This window comes from Dermacentor variabilis, chromosome 4 (assembly GCF_050947875.1).
Source record: "Dermacentor variabilis isolate Ectoservices chromosome 4, ASM5094787v1, whole genome shotgun sequence".
NCBI classification, from domain to species: domain Eukaryota; kingdom Metazoa; phylum Arthropoda; class Arachnida; order Ixodida; family Ixodidae; genus Dermacentor; species Dermacentor variabilis.
Window position 1 is genome coordinate 7,007,144 of NC_134571.1, and position 23,923 is coordinate 7,031,066.

Here is a 23,923-nt window from a genome sequence, read left to right on the forward strand (position 1 = left end):
GCGCACACGCACGCACACGCACGCGCGCACGCACATGCACGCGCACGCACACACAAAAAAACGCACGCGTGCGCACATAGAGGGAGATATATAGAGATTGCAGAGAGGAAGAGACGCTCTTTTCTGCTGCCATATAGCGAACACACACAAAGATACATGGACACACACACGAAACCACGCGCACACGAAAAAGTTAGCCAACAAGACGCCAAGAAATGCGTCCGGAAAGTGGCAACACACGACCGCACCAGAGACAACTAAAAACTTCATGCCTTTCCAATCTGTTAAGAAGGATGGCCAGCGAAACTGTCTATGTGGGCCCCTTAATGGCGAACTGCGCCTTCGCGGTGGCTCGATCCGACATTGCACCATCTTCGGAATCGGCACGCGTAGGGGAGTGCTTAACGCCTGGTTCACCTCCACCGTGGGTCGGCCCGGCATGGCACAATCTTCGGGATCGGGCCACGTATGGTGAATGCTTAACCCCTGCTTCACCTCCGACGCGGGTCGGCGGAGTCGAGTCGAACATTCTCAAATACGAATAAAAAGGAGATGCATACAGAAACAAATAGTTTGAATATGAGCTATTTCTATCAAGTTATAGCAAGCTCATTGGTATGATGGCTGAACTTTGTCACACGTAACATTCTCTCACAGCAGTTGGAAAGTCAACCGCAACTGTCCTGACATACTTTTAGCCCATGCATAACGCCTCATTGCTGCGTTTCACTGCTTTAAACAGTTTATTTTGGTTTGGATGAGGGACACCTGCATCCCTGCGTCAGCCAACATTTTGCTTTTAGAGTGCAAGCTCCTTTAAAGAAACGGCGGCACACTTCCTTTCCCGTTCATTCCGCAATGCGCCGGTCCTTTGTGTTCTCGTCGCCCATCCCTCTCGCGTCCACCCTACGGACCATTTGAAGCATCCTCTTGGTCTGTTGTACAGTCAACGTCCTCTTTTTTTGGACTCCCTAGGAGCCGCGAAAACGTTAAAAAAATGAATGCATGTCTTTTACTGCCCTTAAGAGCTCACATTGCCACAGGCACGTCTGAAAAAGCTCTGAAAGCCTGTCAGTACACTTATTAGGCATATCGGGGCTGGTACTGTGACAAGCGTTGACATGTGCGGGCGAGTATAATCAAGGAATACATAATTTATCCCGTCACAATTGCCCCTTCACACGCTTGTTAACCTTCACCGCAAAACTTTGCGTATGCTTCCCCACGTAACATTGCTCTATTGTGAAGAAGTTGACTTTCAGAACAGCCATTGTGCAACGCGCCGTGTTTTGCTAGCTTCGAAGCCAATCGCGTAGATTACGAAGGCGGAGTCGGTGCCATTGCTGGAAACGGTGAATTGACGTAATGAAAAACATGCCACCGAACAGCAAGAAGGTTGATAGCGAACGTCGAAGCAGCTAGGCCTAGCGTTGCCGCAGTGATGGCTATGGCTGCCAGCGGATCTGCGTGCGAGAGCGCCGGTTTGAGGCAGCGAGATAATCAAAATGGCAGTGATAGTTGCTTTGATTAATGCCGTATCGTACCTGTGGTCATGACAAAAAGTCCGGAAAATCGGACAGCGAAGGGTTAGTAAGATCTTAGTTAGATATAGGTCAAACGGGACAGTGCTTCGATGAAAGAGCTCGTCAGCACAGCAGTAACCTAAAGAATGGCTATGGGAGTCATTTAGCCGGACACTGTGACAAGTGTCACTGCACCCCCATATTTGAAAAGACAAAATTCATAGGGAAAGGAAAGGGTAAGAGGGAAAGGGAAATAGTATAGGCCTTTCACATTGGAAAGGAAGAAGATAAATGTGTAAGCACTCCCTCTCTTGCCTTGTCGGGAAAAGAAATCACATTTTTGGAAGAAAGATTATAATGTTGTTGATTTGCAGATGTTCTTGCGACTGATGTGCGCATGCCTATGCTGAAAAAATGTATAAATGTCCGGTGAATTTCAAATAAACTTCCAGTTCGCAGTCAGCGCTTGTGTGTGGTATTTGTTTCCTTGTGTCCTCGTCTTTTTCGCGCTATTTAACCCTAGTTCTAAGCGAAGGGTTCTTGCGTCCGAAATTTCAGACGTTATTACACATTGATTCTGTGGCGCACGTGGGGGTGCCGCGAAGCTATGCCAATCATCGGGCATGTGCCGAAATTCTGGCTTCGACTGCACGCTGCAAACCCCTCCAGCCGACGGCGTCAAAAGTCGATTCGTGAGCACGAGCATGAGTGCGACTTTCGTTCCCTTTCAATAAAATAACACCTAATTTTCCATGATAGAAGCAGACATTCCCGTTACCAGAGTATTTCCAGACTGTTAAACATCCCTTAGAATTCCCGGTTTTTGCGGTTGGTACACGCTCTGTGCAACATTGTCCAACTATTCTCCCTCACTCCGTCTATGCAGCCAAGTGTCCCAAAGGGACTTTCCATGAGCGAAGCCAGGACCGATGCTCTCCGTGTCCCGTAGCCAGCTACCAAGACGAAGACGGCGCTCTGTCCTGCAAGCCGTGCCCTCGCGATGCTTCTACCGCGACTCCCAGAAGCACAAGCATCGACGACTGCAAGCGTGAGTTCACGCTATGGCTAGTAAGAAAGTGTATGCGCAGAAAATCACCTTAGAGATGCGGACAAATTATTCAAGTCTGCGTCTTGGAGGGCTGCAAAAAGGCTGTAACATTTCTGGGAAATAAAACTGGCAAAGAATCAAGATTACAGGTAAGGAGCATCTCAGGGGGGCATGTGCGTTATAATGGGGAAGAATGTAATTCAGGCAGTAGCCTACTTGACGACAGGAAATAACTGTGGACAACAAAATTTGGCTGTTTTGTGCAGAGCGCGAAGCAGTGACAGCTATAGCAGGGGTTAGCGTAGTGCTCTTCCAACGGTGTTTAAACTATTAGCGACGAGAACGTGGAGTGACGCCCTCTCGCGAGTGACGTCACGGCCAGGACGCCGCTCGCTCCGGCTCGCTCGGCTGTCGCGCGCGCTCGTTCCCTACGTGCGTGCTCGGGGCTTGGGTGGCTCGAGCCGCCCAAGCCCCCAGTTTTGAAGAACGAACCACAGTTCGTTCTTCAAAAGCGCGGGAGCCGAGAAAATTTGCGGCTTGGATATCGCAAGCTATGTATGTTGAAGGGTTTTGCAATGCATACATGCGCCGTGTCTGTCCATAAATGGGGCGTAAAAAGAACGTCTGCAAATTCAACACGCAAAGTTGCGTATGCTGCTTCGCTAAACATTTAAGATTCCCTTAGTGCTTAGCTATGAGAGAAATCGCATTTACATCGAAGAAAAATCTTGGTATTTGGTGTAAACATGTTGTCCGTGTTAGAAAGACACTGCCCAGCGAAGCTTTCATCATGATTCTTATTACTCTGGTGAGTTGTTCTAGTCAAATATGGCCACTTTATTAACACGTAAAAGATAGAGTTAGGCGCGCGTTTCATATGAAAAAGTTTGTTACTACTTTCACCACTCTCTGGAACAGGCCCCTATAAAACGAATTGCTCATCGCTGCTAACACGACGGTGCGTCATCTAGTATTTACATAGGTGGTTCATAAATACCATAGTAGCAATTGCCTGAAATAAGCGTTTTGTGGATAAGATCGACAGCCAATCAGTCGCAAGCAATATATGAAATGTTTCGTGGCTTCCCTCAGTAGCCTTTATGGCACACCCCTCACACAACGGCAGCGACCGACTGTCGTTATGGCGAGGCACGCATTGTTGGCGACACCCATCGGCTTACTACAACTTCGAATTGAAACCATGAAGCAGTTCTTTACAGCGCCAGTTGCAATGCCTAAAGTATATTCGAGGCACTACAGCGCAGCTTAGGTTGCCCAGAAAAGGAAAATTCAAGCTCCTTCTGCCTCACAATGTCTCGATTTAGCGTTATTTAATTATACAAATGGAGAACTAGTCGCTTGATCAGTACATAAAAGAGAAACTCGCAAACCTTCATAAGGAAGACAGCACAAGCCTTACATATTTCACTTGATTTGTGACCCTCCACCGGGGAATTATGATATCGTCAATATCTCCCATACAACTAATGAATGACGCTTCGGCTCCTTTCTGGCTGTAGCCATACGGTCCAAAAGACATATTTCACTAAAAAATTTGGGCCGAGCAGTCTGTGTCCGTTCGCCAAACAGATTCGTCTTGTATATTCCTCAAGCAACAAACACCAGTAAATTGCTGAAGTGAGTTTAACGTGCAGCATGGAAAAGGGGATATATATTGGTACATTCATTTTCGTATTCTGCAAACAGCTGTAAGCCTCAATTAGCTTTACTTCAAATTACCGCCACTTAAAATAAACGCGTGAAGAACCGCCTAATCTTGAGAAGCAGTTAAAGAAGTAAGTGATGCTGGTAGAATGTAAACTGCAGCGTTAGTTAAGTCCTCGTGTTACTGCCGAGCGTTTCTGTGAAGAAACGCAAAAATTCGATATTGTAGTATGAACTCGTCGTGAGAAAACCTGTTTCAGCGGATTAAAATCAAGGTAACTATTGTAGACGTCATATATAGCCAGCATTTGTGACATACTTGTTGCACCACGGTAGGTATCGTATCATAACTGGATTCTTATATGCAATATTTTTGCGGTTGTCGATAAGCGGCCATGAAAAACCCGCAATGGGTTGGTCTGCACTCCTTTGGCTGGCACTGTAGCGTTGCTTTTGAGAACTGTACTGTCGTCTAAGCTCCTTGAATAAATTTTCGCGAGCGAAGACCTCGCCAAAATATATTTGACACGACCGCCATAAGCATTCAAGCAGAGGGAACGAAAGCGAACCGAGCGACAACACTGCAGAAGGCGCCCGGACGCACGCTACCGGGAGTCCGCCCGAACTGCGTCAGACGACAGGCGCGAGTCCGTGCCCTGACGTCACCTGAGCGGCGCTTGCAGCGCCCCTGTAGTTCGTTTTCGGGGCTAATACGAGGGTGCGCGACATGTTAGCGCGACGCAGCAGGAGAAACAACTACTGGATGAAAGCGCTTCGCCAGAAGCCAGGTTCATTTCTTTCTCCGTGGTGCCACCGATGAGTGGGAATGCACACAAAAGCGAGTCAATTTCGTACACGACTTGCAACCTGCAGGCAGCAGCGAATAAATCGGGGAGTCGTCGCCCTTAGAAGGACACTAATACAATTATGCTCCAGAATGTCTAAGGTGTCAGTATTATTGCGAGCAAAGCTTTAGTAATCGAGAATTTGAGGTAAATGTACGATTTGAGACTCAACAGGTCCATTCAAGCACTAGCCCGATGACGTAGACACTCTTCACTATAATTCTGTCACTAACACTCAACCACTCGTAATACAAATGTTGTATTGCATTATTGGCCTCGAGCTCCACCACTGGAAAAGCTGGCGCCACCGTCGGCGTGACGTGCTAGGAGGGATCACGTGGACATAGCGGCCGCGTCGGCTGCTTCGGGAGCGCCGAAGCGAGCTGAAAACGAGTTAAAATCCCCTCGTACGCTGCGGTCCTCATTTAGTGACGAAATTTTCCCGCTTCGAGTGTCTCCTTTACAACGCTTGAAAGCACTACAATAGGTAGTGGCTGCCTTTGAAGGCGCGCAACATAATAGGCTACCGCTCGGTGCCGCAGGGCCGGACGCACGTAACGGAGGCCGGTGTCAGCCTTATTCACACGTCCGCAGGACAAGAAGCTGCGTGAAGCTTGGTTCGCGAAACATAAAACCCGCAAACAGTCGTCGCCTACAACTCGAGTATGCAGCAAGCACAGACGCGAGGAAGATTTCTACTACGGCGCCCGGTCTGCGATGTTCTGAAAACGCGCACTCAGACGCTCGCCCGAGCCCGCTGCCCGACTAATGTCATGACGGTGTGATCTGTGAATTTGTCGATCCTATAGATACTGGCAAGTTCAGTGGAGTGGAAAGGCAGCGGTAAGAAGCACATTTAAAGAAGCATGGCATATGGTCATGTTTGAATTAATGCACTGGATTACAAAAAAGGAGCAGCGGGAAATTGCACGTTGAGAGCACCGACAAACATACAGTGCGACGCAACTCGAGAAATAATATTGAAAGGTCAAAGAATTTACAAGAAAAAAAGATTCAATCGTCGCGACGGTACATCACAGTCCCCGTAGGCGTCGAATTCTCTACAATGAAATTATTTTTGAACAGCTCTGATAGGGCCCACGCAACAATGGTTGCTTGTATACTGTCAAATGCTAATATTCTGCGGCCTAACGCTCACGGCGTGGTGCGAAAACGCGCGCGCGGAGAAAGCGAAACAGTGCGCGGACAGGCATGCAGACGCGCAGTCGGTCGCTGCGAATCTGCGCGATCGCTGCATTGAGGCTTCGTTCTATTATGCTCCATTTAGTTATACAAACACTATAAGAACATATTTCACATAGTTCGCTCTCAGCGTTTACCTACCTTTCACACAAGAAGCCGGTTCGGGAGACCCCATCGCGGCTACCGCGCTCAGTGGCGTTCACGTATTCGGGAAAGAGATAGCGTCTGTAAACGATTGTGTGCTTTCAGTTTGCCCAAGAGTATTATTTAGACAGTAAAAAACTTCTCTCGTTTCGAAAGTACTTACAGAAATGTCCGGGAGAGCTCGCGCGTGGTGTTTTCAGTGAGCGCTGACAGCAAAACCTATGAGGAGCGCGCCGCGTGATCCCTCATACTACGCCAGCGAGGCGCTTCCGATAGATGGCGACTCCGTAACTCCTCGCCGCCAATAGGACGGAAGAAAATGCTTATTCTCCAGTTCTAGTTATCTTTAGAAAAAAGATAACTAATTGACGTTACTCTCGAAAACGACGCGATCGGTCGAAATGTTTCGTTTTCGCTCGATGTTGCACCGCATACGCTTTGGCTTTTCAGTAGTTTCGTTATAGCGTACTGCTGCGCTTGCTTTCCTGGCTCGCGAAACTCGCACAGATTACAAGTAGAAGGGAATGCCACATCCATGTGATGTCACGGGATGCCCGAACGAACCACGCCCTTACCAAGAGGAGCTGCAGCGGCGAATCGCTCGATTTCTCAATGACTAAGCGTTTGCGTTTCGCGCAAGAAAACCGTAGCACCGTTCGTTTACTCATCGACGGCAGTAAAGGACAGTAATGGCGCATGCAATGTCACCACTCACCGCTATGGCGAGACGATTTGAATCGCGCTAAAGGTATGCGCACTTTTCAGACGCTATCTATGCTTAAACGAAGTCTTTTCCTGCCACGAAATAAGCCCTGTGAGGTTTTTGGAATGGTCTTTTAGCAGCCCACGTTGATTTAATATTTTAGAGTCCCTTTGGGGACTGCGACAACGTGTTCATCGTCCTCTGCTGCGCAAGCTGATGAGGTCGGCAATCCAAAATGGTTCTTAAAGAGAGTATGTCATCGACGCGAGCTCGCGCAGCCGCCACTATGTATCGACGACACCTACGAGGATCGCGTTCAGGGTTTCCTCGCGGGATTGGTAGGGGGAGTCCAAGGGACGCAGCCAGTGCCAAGGTATAATTTCTGACATCATTTGCTTGTGCCGCTGAGCTGGTACTGCAGGTGCTGCCTTTGAGTATTGCGACCATTTTCGAAGCTGTCCAGCGTGAAGAGTTCGCAGCCTCTTGAATCTGAAGGCAGTTGCTCTCGCTAGGAAAGCTACGGCTCCTGCCGCGCCGTTCAGCGTGGTTGAGCCATGAGTATGTGCGGTCTACAGCGAAAGTTTACGGGACACGCGACCGTGGGGCAAACGACCTCTTCGCTGCGCTTCCCGTGCGTCAGCTGTCGCCGAGAACCGCGCTAAGCCAAAAGTACGTCCTTCCTGGCCGACATGTCAGTTTTCTTGCGCGGCACGAGCCCTTACCGCTTTTCTTTGTGTTTTGCGCGAGGCGCGCTTGTCGAAATAACACGCGGAAATGAGCAAGAAGTCAACTTTTACTACATGAAAAGCAGTGCTCAAAGCAGAAAGCTGGGCATAATTTTTCAGCGGCTGCCGGGTCATTGTCACATGGTTAATAACCACCTTGCCGACGGCACTACCCGATGTGCGCACACTTTAGCACCGACGTTGCGTATATACCATTATGAAGTGCGGACGCTGCACAAGAGATTCGCCGCCATCTTGCGCGTAATATTGCTACGTAGGAAGACAGCGACGAAAAGCTATTTACAAGTATATTTACAAGGCAATACACCGCAGTTGGCCAAGAGGCAACAGCCCGCGCTAGCTTCCAATCGTCGTCGTCGTCTTCTTACTAGGGGTGTGCGAATATTCGAAATTTCGAATACGAATCCAATATTTTCCTTATTTGAAGCGTATTCGATTCGACGAATGCATATTCGGAAATTCTCGAATATTCTAGGACGGCCGAATAACGGTAGAAACGGCGAATATTAGGACAGACTGCGGTAAATTGAGCAATTAACGAATTATATGCTTGCTCCGCTTTCTCCTAAGAACATGTTTGTTCATTAAGAACTTCGCATGATCCGCTCATTATCTGTAGGCTCTGTTTCAGTCTATCTACAGCACGCCCGTGATACATGATCAGTTCCAGTGTTTTTTTTTTTTTTACCAAGCTTTATTCCAGGATTCTGTAATAACGATATATGATGTACTTTTGGGTTCTCTAAGTATACGCAATAAAATATGTAGTGTATATATATGTATGTATCTAAAATATGAGTGTATGGAATGCTTCTAACGATCTAGTGATGAACACGGAGAAGACACATTGGGCATCGGCCCTTCAGAGGGGAGTTACAGACTATGCGAAAAAGCCTATTCTGGAAAGGGCGAAGGATCCTTGTGAGTGGTGGCAGTCCATTGGCCGCTTCAAGTAGCCGCTTTTAAGTGCACTCGCACAGAAGTACTTGGCCATCCCTTCCACCTCAGTTCCTAGTGAGAGTCTTTTCCACCGGTGGAAATGTTGTCACAATGAATAGCGAGCGCTTACTTTCTGAACATATTGAGCAGTTATTTTTCTTCACAATAACCTGTAACAAGCGCATTACCTGACTGAGAGCATTACTTGACATTACCTGAGGGCATTACCTATAATGAATGCCTCTTTAACCTGAAGCAGCCTTATAAAATGCAATATTATCTTCAAAAGGGTAATAAAACTATTGTTACCTCGTTTTGAACTTTTTAATACTACACACATATTCGATATTCGATTCGATATTCGAATACAGTTTTTTGCCTTATTCGTGTTCGATTCGTATTCGAAAATTTCAATATTCGCACACCCCTACATCTTACTGCTCGGCTCTTCGTTATTGGAAATACTATCCCGTAGCACTATCCCCGGCGGCAAAAGCGCCGTCCCGGAGCGACTAAAGGCCGGACTCTGAAGCTGTTTAATAGGTCTTGAGCCTACTGACGTGCACGACGTCACTAGATGCCAGAGTAGATGACGAGGTTGAGCCCACAGGAGCAATTTCGTACGTCACAGGCGTCACCTGGCGCAGCACGCGGTAGCGCCCTGTGTATTGTGAAAGGAGCTTTTCTGAAAGTCCGACGTGACGAGAGGGCGACCACACGAGCACGAGTGCACCAGACGAAAACTGTACATCACGGTGGCGGGCGTTGTACTGACGCTGCTGCGTGGTTTGCGAGTCCGTGAGTCGAACACGGGCAAGCTGGCGGGCATGGTCGGCGAGGGCGATGGCGTCGCGCGCATACTCGGTTGTTGAGGTCGCAGCAGGAGGAAGTACCGTGGCAAGAGGCAAGGTCGGTTCGCGACCGTAGAGTAGATGAAATGGAGAAAATCCGGCGGTGTCGTGCCGGGAAGAATTATAAGCAAATGTGACGTAAGGAAGGGCAACGTCCCAGTCGTGGTGGTCCTTCGAAACGTACTTGTACAGCATGTCGGTAAGAGTACGGTTTAACCGCTCTGTCAGGCCACTGGTTTGAGGATGGTATGAGGTAGTCAGCTTGTGTTGAATAGAGCAGGAACGCACAATGTGGGCGATAACTTTCGAGATGAAGTTACGACCACGGTCAGTAAGCAGCTGTCGCGGGGCGCCATGCACTAAGATAATGTCACGCAAGAGAAAGTCCCCGACGTCAGTGGCGCAACTGGTAGGGAGAGCCCGCGTGATAGCGTATCGGGTGGCGTAATCAGTTGCGACGGCTACCCATTTGTTCCCAGAGGATGACGTGGGAAAGGGACTGAGGAGGTCTAATCCAACACGAGAGAACGGTTCCACAGGGACGGTGATCGGCTGGAGATGACCGGCAGGTAGCCCCTGAGGTGTTTTCCGACGCTGGCAGGGATCACAGGCAGCAACATAGCGTCGGACGGAGCGAGCGAGACCAGGCCAATAGAAGCGGCGGCGGACGCGGTCGTACGTGCGGGTTACCCCAAGATGTCCTGCAGTGAGTGCGTCATGCATCTCAAAGAGCACAGTCTGTCGTAGATGTTTTGGCACGACACGAAGAAGACCAGGGCCATCAGGGAGGAAGTTCCTTCAGTACAGAATGCCGCCCTGGAGGACATATCGGCGAACGGATGCGTCGGTAGGTGTAGAGCGCAGACGCTCGATGAGTACTCGCAGCGATAGGTCTCGGTACTGCTCATCGACAATGTGAGCGAAGGCAGACACAGAGAAAATGCCGTCGGCGGTACTACTGTCGGCGTCGTCAGGGTCGTCTACCGGGTAGCGAGACAGGCAGTCAGCGTCCTTGTGTAGTCGGCCAGATTTGTATGTGACAGAGAACGAATATTCTTGGAGGCGTAAGGTCCAGCGACCTAGTCTTCCTGTAGGGTCTTTCAATGAGCACAACCAGCAAAGCGCGTGATGGTCTGTGACAACGGAAAAGGGTCGACCATATATGTATGGGCGGAACTTCGCAACCGCCCAAACTAGGGCCAGACACTCACGCTCAGTGATGGAATAGTGGCGCTCCGCGGGCAAGAGGAGCCTGCTGGCGTAACCGATAACACGGTCATGGCCACGCTGGCGTTGTGCCAGTACTGCGCCAATTCCGTGACCGCTGGCATCAGTACAGACTTCGGTAGGCGCAGAAGGATCGAAATGGGCCAGAACGGGAGGCGTTGTGAGAAGGTCGATAAGAAGCGAGAATGCAGACGCCTCGTTATCGCCCCACTGGAAAGGGGCGTCTTTTTTCAAAAGCTCGGTTAGTGGTCGTGCTATGGCCGCGAAATTTTTCACGAAACGGCGGAAGTACGAGCAAAGGCCGATGAAGCTGCGCACATCCTTGACACACTTTGGAACAGGGAAGTGCGTAACAGCATGGATCTTGCCTGGGTCCGGTTGCACTCCGTTCGCGTCAACGAGATGTCCAAGGACGGGAATCTGGCGACGGCCGAATTGGCACTTCGATGCGTTGAGTTGCAGACCGGCTCGCCGAAAAACGTCCAGGACTGCTGAGAGGCGCTTGAGGTGGGTAGCGAATGTTGGGGAGAATACTATAACGTCGTCCAAGTAGCACAGGCACGTGGACCATTTGAAACCGTGAAGAAGGGAGTCCATCATGCGTTCAAAAGTGGCAGGAGCGTTACATAGACCGAACGGCATCACTTCGAATTGATAAAGACCGTCGGGTGTTACAAAGGCAGTCTTCTCGCGGTCGAGATCGTCCACGGCAATCTGCTAATAGCCGGAGCGAAGGTCAATAGAGGAGAAATAGCGAGCACCGTGGAGGCAGTCAAGGGTGTCATCAATCCGAGGTAGGGGATACACTTCCTTTTTGGTAACCCTGTTAAGGTGCCGATAATCCACGCAAAAGCGCCATGAGCCATCCTTCTTTTTTACCAGCACAACAGGTCACGCCCATGGACTGCATGACGGTTCAATAATGTTCTTGGCAAGCATTTTGCGAACTTCGGTGTGAATAACTTGACGCTCAGCCGGTGATACTCGATACGGGCGGCGATGAATAGGAGGGGCATCGCCGGTATTAATGCGATGTCTAAAAGCTGTCGTTTGGGGCAAAGGACGATCGTTAAAGTCAAAAATATCTTTGTAGGAAATCAGAACGCGGTAGAGCGCACGAGCGTGCTCGGACGGCATGTCGGGTGCAATCATTTTCTGTAAGTTGGCGATGGTACAAGTTGCCGACTGCGATGGTAGAGGAGGATCGGCTGTATTGTCGTCTACTGAAATCGAAGCTACAGAGTGATCCTCGAATGAGCAAAGTTGGGCCAGAGACATCCCGCGTGGCAGCACTTGTGTCGTCAAGCCAAAATTGACCACTGGCAGGCAGATGCAATTCGCCGTAATAGATAAAACTGTATGAGGTACTGTGATCCCGTGTGTAAGGAGGACGTCTTGCGTAGGAGCCGCGATGTAGTGACCGTCGGGGACTGGTGGGGATGACACGAAGTCAACGTAAGTCAGTGCCGAAGGTGGCAAGCGAACGAAGTCGACGGAACTGAGGCGAGTAGGTTGTTGTTCAGCGGGATCCAGAACAGGCAGGTCGAGGCGGAGAGTACTGGCGGAGCAATCGATGAGAGCAGAATGTGCGGAGAGGAAACCTAAGCCGAGGGTGATGTCGTGGGGACAGTGAGCGATGACTGTGAATAGCACGGTAGTGGAGCGATCGGCGAAGGAGACGCGGGCGGCACACATACCAATTACAAGGGCTGTTCCGCCATCGGCGACACGGACAACAGGCGTCGTGGCGGGCGTGATTATTTTCCTCAGCCGGTTACGAAGGTCAGCGCTCATTACCGACAAATGCGCCCCAGTGTCTTTGAGAGCAGATACATGAACACCGTCAACTTGCACGTCAAGAAGGTTCAGATGAGTGGGCAACGTCAGGAGAGGATTTGGCGGCGTAGGGAGCAATGCAGCGTCACCTCAAGGCGCTGCATCGTCTAGTTTTCAAGCTGGGAGCGGCGTCCGAAGGGAGTCGGCGAATAGGAGCGACGGGGTTGGGGGGGAGCGAGATTGTCGTCGTTGGGGCGAAGGCGAACGAGAATAGGGGCGGTTCGGCGCAGGAGAATCGGTGGCGGCATTATCTGAGCGGGCAGCATAGGGACGAGAAAGGCCACCTGGGGGGCGAGAGTAGGCAAAAACAAATTGGCTTGTCGTCTGCAGTGCGCCATTCAGAGGGGTTGCGGAAACGTGGTGGGTAAGAAGGTGCGGACGGGGCGGAATCGAAGAAGCCGGGTGTGTATCAGGGCGATGGGCCGAGCAGATGGTGTGAATACCCGTGTTGGCGAACTCCTGGAGGACAACTGCCTGGATCAGGGAAACAGTGACTGCAGATGCATTGGAGGGGCTGGAGTCAAAGGCAGCCGGATAGGCGGCCTCGATCTCACGCCGGACAATCCTGGTAACATCGCCAGTGTTGTTGGGACGAGGGGCGTCGGCACAGGAAGATGTCGCTGGGGTGTTGGGTAGACGGGCAAACTGTTGGTCGATACGTCGGCTTTTAGCGAGTTCCAGGCGGCGGCACTCTTTTATAACTGCATCGACCGTCACCACGTTGTTAAATACGAGCAAGTTGAAGGCGTCATCGGCAATGCCTTTGAGGATGTGGGAGACCTTGTCGGACTCAGTCATGTGTGCGTCAACTTTGCGGCAAAGAGCCAAGACGTCCTGAATGTACGTGACGTACGGCTCCGTTGACGTCTGCACACGACCGGAAAGCGCCTTCTGCGCGTCAAGTTGGTGACCGTAGCGGTTGCCGAACAAGTCTCGGAGCTTTTGCTTAAGCGAATCCCAACTGGTGAGCTCATCTTCGTGCGTCCGATACCAAACTCGCGGCGTGCCACCGAGGTAAAAGACTACGTTGGCGAGCATGATAGTAGGGTCCCACCGGTTATTGCGGCTGACGTGCTCGTACAGGCTGATTCAGTCCTCTACGTCTTCCCCATCTTTTGCCGAGAATACGCCAGGATCACGGGGAACGGGGAGAGTGATGTAGGTCGTCGAAGTGGCTGCAGGTGTCGGAGCCGGCGGAGTCGAGTTGTCGTCGCCGGGAGCCATGAAGGAAGGCTCGACGTACCGTCCACTGCGAAGCTCCGTGACGAGGTACAGGGAACGTCCACCTCCACCAGATATGTTACGTAGGAAGACACCGACGAAAAGCTATTTACAAGTATATTTACAAGGCAATACGCCGCAGTTGGCCAAGAGCCAACAGCCCGCGCTAGCTTCCAATTGTCGTCGTCGTCTTCTTACTGCTCGGCTCTTCGTCATTGGAAATACTATCCCGTAGCAATATCATTGGATTACTCCGCCGAAGTACACCCTTTACCTACACGGCCTCTGTTCGCAATTACAATTGCCCTTATGCAATCATTTCAATTGCAGATATGACACAACAGTGCTGTGCGTCGGCTGTTGGTAGGAGTCATCCTCATCCTCATCATCCTCAGCCTGGTTACGCCCACTGCAGGGCAAAGGCCTCTCCCATACTTCTCCAACTACCCCGGTCATGTACTAATTGTGGCCATGTTGTCCCTGCAAACGTCTTAATGTCATCCGCCCACCTAACTTTCTGCCGACCCCTGCTACGCTTCCCTTCCCTTCGATTCCAGTCCGTAACCCTTAATGACCATCGGTTATCTTCCCTCCTCATTACATGTCCGGCCCATGCCCATTCCTTTTTCTTGATTTCAACTAAGAGGTCATTTACCCGCATTTGTTGCCTCACCCAATCTGCTCTTTTCTTATCCCTTAACGTTACACCCATCATTCTTCTTTCCATAGCTCGTTGCGTCGTCCTCAATTTCAGCAGAACCCTTTTCGTAAGCCTCCAGGTTTCTGCCCCATATGTGAGTACTGGTAACAGACAGCTGTTATACACTTTCCTTTTGAGGGATAATGGCAACCTGCTGTTCATGATTTGAAAATGCCTGCCCAACGCACCCCAGCCCATTCTTATTCTTCTGGTTATTTCAGTCTCATGATCCGGATCCGTGGTCACTACCTGCCCTAAGTAGATGTATTCCCTTACCATTTCGAGTGGCTCGCTACCTATCGTAAACTGCTGTTCTCTTCCGAGAATGTAAAACATTACTTTAGTTTTCTGCAGATTAATTTTCAGACCCACCCTTCTGCTTTGCCTCTCCAGGTCAGTGAGCATGCATTGCAATTGGTCCCCTGAGTTACTAAGCAAGGCAATATCATCAGCGAATCGCAAGTTGCTAAGGTATTCTCCATCAACTTTTATCCCCAATTCTTCCCACTCCAGGTCTCTGAACACCTCCTGTAAACATGCTGTGAATAGCATTGGAGAGATCGCATCTCCCTTTCCTGACGCCCTTCTTCATAGGGATTTTGTTGCTTTCTTTATGGAGGACTACGGTGGCTGTGGAGCCGCTATCGATATTTTTCAGTATTTTTTACGTACGGCTCATCTACACCCTGATTCCGTAATGCCTCCATGACTGCTGAGCCTTCGACCGAATCAAACGCTTTCTCGCAATCAATGAAAGCTATATATAAGGGTTGGTTATATTCTGCACATTTCTGTATCACTTGATTGATAGTGTGAATATGGTCTATTGTTGAGTAGCCTTTACGGAATCCTGCCTGGTCCTTTGGTTGACAGAAGTCTAAGGTGTTCCTGATTCTATTTGCGATTGCCTTAGTAAATACTTTGTAGGCAACGGACAGTAAGCTGATCGGTCTATAATTTTTCAAGTCTTTGGCGTCCCCTTTATTATGGATTAGGATTATTTTAGCGTTCTTCCAAGATTCCGGTACGCTCGCGGTTATGAGACATTGCGTATACAGGGTGGCCAGTTTCTCTAGAACAATCTGACCACCATCCTTCAACAAATCTGCTGTTACCTGATCCTCCCCTGCTGCCTTCCCCCTTTGCATAGCTCCTAAGGCTTTCTTTACTTCTTCTGGCGTTACCTGTGGGATTTCGAATTCCTCTAGGCTATTCTCTCTTCCACTATCGTCGTGGGTGCCACTGATACTGTATAAATCTCTATAGAACTCCTCAGCCACTCGAACTATCTCATCCATATTAGTAGCGATATTGCCGGCTTTGTCTCTTAACGCACACATCTGATTCTTGCCTATTCCTAGTTTCTTCTTCACTGTTTTTAGGCTTCCTCCGTTCCTGAGAGCCTGTTCAATTCTATCCATATTATACTTCCTGATGTCCGCTGTCTTACGCTTGTTACGCTTGTAAGTGGAATCGGCGATGGGTAAAGTCAAAACAAAATACACTATACTGATGGGCGACTTCAATGCCAGGGTAGGCGAGAAGCAGGCTGGAGACAAGTCAGTGGGGGAATATGGCATAGGCTCTAGGAATAGCAGAGCAGAGTTATTAGTAGAGTTTGCAGAACAGAATAATATGCGGATAATGAATACCTTTTTCCGCAAGTGGGTTAGCCGAAAGTGAACCGGTTAGCCGTAACTTAGAAAGTTCTGCCAGTTCTATTCTAGCTGTAGGGTTAGAGGCTTTCATACATTGGCGTTTCTTGATCAGATCTTTTGTCTCCTGCGATAGATTACTGGTTTCCTGTCTAACGGCGTTACCACCGACTTCTATTGCGCACTCCTTAATGATGCCCATGAGATTGTCGTTCATTGCTTCAACACTATGGTCCTCTTCCTGAGTTAAAGCCGAATACCTGTTCTGTAGCTTGATCCGGAATTCCTCTAGTTTCCCTCTTACCGCTAACTCATTGATTGGCTTCTTGTGTACCAGTTTCTTCCACTCCCTCCTCAAGTCTAGGCTAATTCGAGTTCTTACCATCCTATGGTCACGGCAGCGTACCTTGCCGAGCACGTCTACATCTTGTTGTATGATGCCAGGGTTCGCGCAGAGTATGAAGTCGATTTCATTTCTAGTCTCACCGTTCGGGCTCCTCCATGTCCACTTTCGGCTAACCCACTTGCGGAAAAAGGTATTCATTATCCGCATATTATTCTGTTCTGCAAACTCTACTAATAACTCTGCTCTGCTATTCCTAGAGCCTATGCCATATTCCCCCACTGACTTGTCTCCAGCCTGCTTCTTGCCTACCCTGGCATTGAAGTCGCCCATCAGTATAGTGTATTTTGTTTTGATTTTACCCATCGCCGATTCCACGTCTTCATAAAAGCTTTCGACTTCCTGGTCATCATGACTGCATGTAGGGGCATAGAGTTGTACCACCTTCAATTTGTACTTCTTATTAAGTTTCACAACAAGACCTGCCACCCTCTCGTTAATGCTATAGAATTCCTGTACGTTACCAGCTATTTCCTTATTAATCAGGAATCCGACTCCTAGTTCTCGTCTTTCCGCTAAGCCCCGGTAGCACAGTACGTGCCCGCTTTTTAGCACTGTATATGCTTCTTTTGTCCTCCTAACCTCACTGAGCCCTATTATATCCAATTTACTACCCTCTAATTCCTCCAATAACACTGCTAGACTCGCCTCACTAGATAATGTTCTAACGTTAAACGTTGCCAGGTTCAGATTCCAATGGCGGCATGTCCGGAGCCAGGTATTCTTAGCACCCTCTGCTGCGTCACAGATCTGACCACCACCGTGGTCAGTTGCTTCGCAGCTACTGGGGACTGAGGGCCGGGGTTTGATTGTTGTATTCATATAGGAGGTTGTGGCCAAGTACTGCACCAGGGTGGCCAATCCTGCTCTGGTGAGAGAGTGCGTTACCGGTTCTGGTCACCGGGATCAGGCCGCACTCCAGGCCTGTTTGTGCAATTTTCTCAACACACGGTTTTTTTTGTATTTTTCAGTGGAGAATTGCGCGGCACCGGGATTTGAACCACGGTCCTCTTGCACTGGAGGCGGATACTCTACCGTCCCCGTAGGAGCTAAATTAAAAAATTAAATTCTTGGGTTTTACGTGACAAAAACACTTTCTGATTATGAGGCACGCCGTAGTGGAGGACTCCGGAAATTTCGACCACCTGGGGTTCTTTAACGTGCACCTAATTCTAAGTACACGGGTGTTTTCGCATTTCGCCCCCATCGAAATGCGACCGCCGTGGCCGGGATCCGATCCCGCGACCTCGTGCTCAGCAGTCTAACACCATAGCCACTGAGCAACCACGGCGGGTCCCGCAGGAGTTGTACGCCTCATTTAACCTACAGTGGTGCCCTATTTGATCAGTCAAGGTGGACCAATCTGAGCTCGGTTATACCGCACGGATGGCACTCGGCTAGAGAACCAGGTATTTATGACCTGTACATGTGTGGCCATACATAATTGAGGATATATATAATTGTTTTAGGAGAGTTCCCGTACAGTGATAAAATAAAGGAAAAGACATTAAAAGGAAAGAAAAAAAAGAAAAAAAAGGGGGGGGAAAGGAACATAACAGGTGATTTGAAGTCGTGACCCTTGGATGTTGCCCGGAAAGATAGCTCGGTCGGTTGGTTCGTCAGGCCCCAGGTTACTTTCAAGCGCCATAGCTCCTGCTCCGAGCCTCATACTTACGTGAAAAGGGACTGATGTTGACGAGTGGCTGGAAGGCATACTTTCTTGGAAAAATGGCCGCCCGAGGAAAAGAGCGAACTCGAGCGGCTTTAGAGACTAGGAAAACTGCGTTAAAATATTTAGACTTGAGGGAAAACTTCGTTAACAAACTATAACACGGTAATCAGCACTCGAATACGACGAGAGAAATTATTGAGACGTGGAAAATTCTCTTGAAATAAATATGGTTTGCGAGACAAATGTTTGTAAGTATTCAACCTCTTAATAGATGAGGGGGAATATGCGCTCACCGAGAGGGCATCGTCCGCACGAGACCACCACCAGGCACCTTACTGAGACGTGGAGGGCTCTGCGGCCGGCACAAAGCCTCCCTTCTCCGCCGGCCAAGAGGGGAAAACGCGCTTTCCGATCGCTCAAGGTTGCGCGGACATAGTATAACTCTAGCGTCTAGCAAAAGCTTAAACAGGTGCAAGGGCGGCACGCATAGCGTGGGAAGCTAGCCGCCAGAATAACTATCTCAAGGACTGCTGCTGACGAGGTCGAAATACCTTTGTGTAATTATAATAACCCTAATAGGACTATTTTCGAAAGAAAAAAAGGAAACGGCCCAGAGGGCTATACTACGAGAGCTATGACTGATAATTTTCTATATATATATATATATATATATAATCTATGGGATCGCATGCGCGCGCTGTTGCTTTGTCTCTGCGTGTAGTAGTCAAGAGAGCCAGTTTAAGGGCGGAATAGAAGGAAGGAAAGGAAAGTCTCTGAAGCAAAATTGCAGCGCCGTGGTTTCTTTCCACGTGTAGGCTAGCAAACTGGACGTACCCTGTCTTTCCATCTCTCTCTGGGATAATGGAAACTTTATATCTGAGACACTTCCAGGGTTAAGGGGCACAAAACCAAGCAGAAAGACGGCAAGGCAGGAAGGGTGCTGCCTTAAAATTATTTTACTGGATCGAGAAATGGGGAGGGAGGGGGGGTCCACAAAAAAAGATTTAGTAAGTCACGCGGCAGGAGACTGAAGGGCCTCAAACAATCTGTATTTGCATATTGTTAATTGTACTATTCCCTTGACTGTAACGCCCACCATTCCGCGCTGTAGGTAAGAAATAAATAAACGGGCTGCTGAGCTCGAGGTCGCGGGATCGAATACCGGCCACGGCGGCCGCATTTCGATGGGGGAGAAATGCGAAAACACCCGTGTACTTAGATTAGGTGCATGTTAAAGAACCCCAGGTGGTCGAAATTTCCGGAGTCCTCCAATACGGCGTGCCTCCTAATCAGAAAGTGGTTTTGGCACGTAAGACCCCATAATCTAATTTTAAAAAATAAATAAACCAAGGTACATTCGTCGCATCGTTTGTCACAGACGTGCAGCACAACGCAGTTGAGATAGGAAGCTTCATTCTTCTGATAGACAGTACAATAGGCGTCGCACTAACGCAGTTATCAGGCTGTATTTGACCAATAAACTTCGTTTGTTAGTGTGCAGTTTTCTTCTTTGTACTACCACAGAACATGTGTGCTGTGAAATGAAGGTGGGCATTGCTTACAGGGGTCTTGCAAATGACCGAACCCTGCTAAGACACATCTGGACACGATGCTCCTCACTAGTTGTTTATACATAGCCCAGCGCAGTGTAGCATTTGCTACAGGACAGTATCGTAAACAACCGCTGTTCTGCACATCATGAAAGGAGTAGCGTGCTCTTTTGTCAGGGTAGGCACATTTTCTTTTCTGCTTCCTTATTTCATGTAAGCTGAGTACTCAAATGATTGTGGTTGGTTACATCACTAGTTTAAGGCTGTTTTCGGACAAGCTGTGCGCACTGATATTTCATAGCGTTATCCCTGGTTGAAACTCCATTACTCGTCATGCAAATGACGACCTAAGCGCACCTCATTGTCGATGTGGCGGTTGCCATTGCCAATAGAGCAATAATACGCGTCGTGTCTATGCAGTGCAAACTCGATCAGTTTTGCTTCTTTTCACCTCGGCCTGCTCTCTGTGATCCCGCAGTTGCTTGCTCTCCCGGCACATTCTCCAAGGATGGCCTTGAGACGTGTCGAGCCTGTCCGCTAGGAATGTACCAGGACGAACGCCAGCAGGTGCGATGCAAGCGCTGTCCCGCTGGATCCACCACCGAGGCCTTTGGAAGCTCTCGCGAGGCCGACTGCAAAGGTTGCTTTCGCTGTCGCTCTCGATTCGTGGCCCAGGAAAAGTTGACGTTCTCTTGATGTGCTGTCTTGCGAAGCCCAAGTGTCGTTGAATAGTTAGCATGTCCTCTGTTTAGTTAGTTAGTTAGTTAGTTAGTTAGTTAGTTAGTTAGTTAGTTAGTTAGTTAGTTAGTTAGTTAGTTAGTTAGTTAGTTAGTTAGTTAGTTAGTTAGTTAGTTAGTTAGTTAGTTAGTTAGTTAGTTAGTTAGTTAGTTAGTTAGTTAGTTAGTTAGTTAGTTAGTTAGTTAGTTAGTTGTCATCATCATCCCTCATCACACCTTTACGTCCCCGTTCCCGCTGCCCCATGTGCAGAGTAGCAGGCTAGAGCGCGTTACCTCAGGCCGATCTCTCTGCCTTAGTTCAAATAAGTTATCTCTATCTATATCTTAGTTAGTTGCTTAGTATTAGATTTACCTTTCTCTAGCTGCAGCCTACGACTGACATGTAATGCGAGTGTAAAGGGGGTTTATTGGGGTCCCAGAGCAGCAGCGACAAACGCAGCACCAGCACGTAGGGCGCAGCCGGAGAGCCAACTGGGTACGAGCCACGCGATGGCAACGGGGATTTTCAGCGTGCCGATCTTCTTCTTCACACGAGAAATTTTTCTTCAGTGCTCCTGATTGTCCATTTTGACCCCAGCATTACGAATTTGCACTATTTCTACCCAACCCTAAATTTTAAAAAAAATTAAAGCGATCACTACCTGTGGGCGAATTGGCAATCGTACTCGGACCATGAACCTTGCCTGTGAGTCCGCACGTCGTAATTAGTATTTCGTAGCATCGTTGCACCATTAGTGCGTAAGCGCTTACATTTTCTTCCTTGTTGAGCGCAGATCACCTCCCGCATTGTACCACTGCTCGCATGAGGGACAGTGTGCGATGCACCGCTTTGCTAAACAATGGGCTCACTTGCGCATGCGCAATATGCATTGTGGCACGTCCCTGAGCGTGCGCACTGCAAGCCGCTTGTGAACGATACCGCATAAAACGATACATCGCTTCTAACTATCATTACCTCTATGCGGGCATAACCCACATACAACGATTGGATATGATTAGTGTAGCGTGTACAGCGATAAAATTTTGGTTTCAGAAAGCTGTTTTCTTGGCTAATCCGATCTCAAATGAATTAAAAGTATGTGACTCCACTAAGCTAACACTGCCTGCGTGTTGACTGGAGTATTATCATAGAAATTCCTAAGCGTGCCTCTCGCATACAAGAGTGATTTCACGCAGTGCCAAAAAAGATGCACAACGTATGCGCGCTGCAGGGATGGACGCACACGCGTGCGGATGGATTAATGGATCGATTCCGCGAGGATCCCCTTTGAGCCAGAGAAGGGCTTTTCGCTGGATACACTTCTGCTAACCATAGTTCGTAATAAACGCCATGGATTGTTGAACAACGTTATTAGCCTAAGGCGGCGATGTGCTTTCATTCAGTTTGTTCTATACATTTACGCCATCAGTCTTGCAGTCGCCTTTCACATATCCTCTACCGCAGGTTGATTTACCTTTCACTTATTATTTAGATTTTCACTATTTTCACTTATTATCCCTCTGTGATGCCACAAGGACCTGAGGGTATAACAAATGAAATTAATTGAAAACTCCCCTACTTTGGCAGTTATTAACGCGGTTCAGGTAAGGAACATCACATTTTATGCCCAAAGCAAGCAGCACACAGATGTTATTGTTGATGTTATGGCAAAAATAAATTGTGCGTAAGGTTACTGCTTTATACTATAGCCGATCATTTGTGTTGTTAAGTCGAGTCGCCGCTATGCCAATAGCAAGCTGCAGATACGAGCACCACAGCCATTTCCCCATTCAGATTGCAGTGAATTCAAGCACACTGACTGGACAAACCTATGCGAGAAACGCAAATCCGGAAAGACATTCTCTCCTGACAGCACTAGTGTTCGAAGCAGGAAATTAAGTAAGCAACGCCGACTTGCGATTTCAAATTCTACTGAAGTAATTGCATTAGGCTTTGTTTCAGAGTACAAGCGCGCTAGAGCAGATATTTATATTTCCTTTCTGGACTCCACATGCTCATGTAGTCCTAGGTGTCTGGTATCGCTATTTCTCGGTTCGAAAAGGTTCTGCTTTTTGTTTGCTTCACCGTTTAGTAAAAAATGTATTAACTATCATAAACACGCGCCTTGCTTGCTGCGCGCGTGTCATGTAGAATACTGCACACCCGGAACGCACTCCTTCAACGGCATGCAGCCCTGCATGCCATGTGAGAAAGGCACCTACCAGGAGCTTAGCGGCCAAAAGTCCTGCGTTCCATGCCCCACTCGGACGACCACCCTGCAGGAAGGCTCCGAGTCACACCTCGAATGTATCGGTGAGGACCAGGTTTATGTATCCACTCAAAGATAATCGAAATGACCGCAACAAGTTAGTCGCGCGGTCCTCCGGGTGGCATTCGATGCCGTAGGGTGTCATTCAAAAAAAAATTGCCGTACAAGTCATAATCGGCATCATTAAATGATATGTTGTAGCTGTGTGTTGCCAAAAAAGTGTTTAAGATGCCTAGAAAGTGAACTGGAAACAGGTGCGTATGTAGATTAATCAAAGCTCCTGATTTTCTGTTTTCTCGCACACGTCTTTTAAGGGGCACTATAAGTAGTGATGCTTTATGTTTAAGAACCGGTAAATCATTCTTTCTTGTTTCACTCTTCTGATGGAAAAAAGCTGATAAAATGAGCTGGCCGCTCTCCTGTCCGCGCTGAACCTCCGGCGCCAGCGTCGACCGTTTCATCGCGGATTCCAAAGCACATTCTCGTATGCGTTCGGAAGAAATTTGTTCTTTTGTGATGCACCGTAGTTCTTTATTGCCGATAGAGAAACGAGACCACGCTGTCAAAATTGACGGCGTCAAGGTGGACTGGTGCGCCAACTTGAGAGCGGTGTCGTCGCCTTCTTTCACTTATGCTGGATAACCCAGTCTCCTCTTACGGTAGCTGCGGCGTGTTTCTTATTGCGGCAGCATGCTTTACTAATATAACTTAATGTTCCTCTTTCATCTGTCTTTGCGTAAATGATCTCACAGAATATTACATGTTATAGCTAGAGCATACGCGAGCGCTGTCTCCAGCTTTTCGCAACTTGTTATCAAGGCCTTCTCAATGACGTGGTGCTATAACGACACTAGCACTGCTTGAACGCTTTCTGTGAAGTAAGACTGCGCCGTGACGTCACGCTATTAAGCCGACAGCCGTGCATTCGCAGATAAGCGCCGGTACGCGATCAGTGGCACGTCGCCGCCTTTATCTTTGCCCCTGTTTCGCAGTGAGATGAATGCAG

At 48.7% G+C, this 23,923-nt stretch overlaps 1 protein-coding gene across 3 annotated transcripts in view; it reads left to right on the plus strand.

Moving 5' to 3' along the window:
* Positions 1-23,923, plus strand: part of LOC142578614 (sushi, von Willebrand factor type A, EGF and pentraxin domain-containing protein 1-like) — a 266,473-nt gene that overhangs the window by 238,390 nt on the left and 4,160 nt on the right. For all 3 annotated transcript variants that reach the window (XM_075688028.1, XM_075688029.1, XM_075688030.1), the window contains 3 exons: positions 2,410-2,571; positions 20,410-20,571; positions 22,800-22,961. In XM_075688028.1, the coding sequence (XP_075544143.1) occupies positions 2,410-2,571; positions 20,410-20,571; positions 22,800-22,961 (486 nt within the window). The remainder of the gene's footprint in view (positions 1-2,409; positions 2,572-20,409; positions 20,572-22,799; positions 22,962-23,923) is intronic.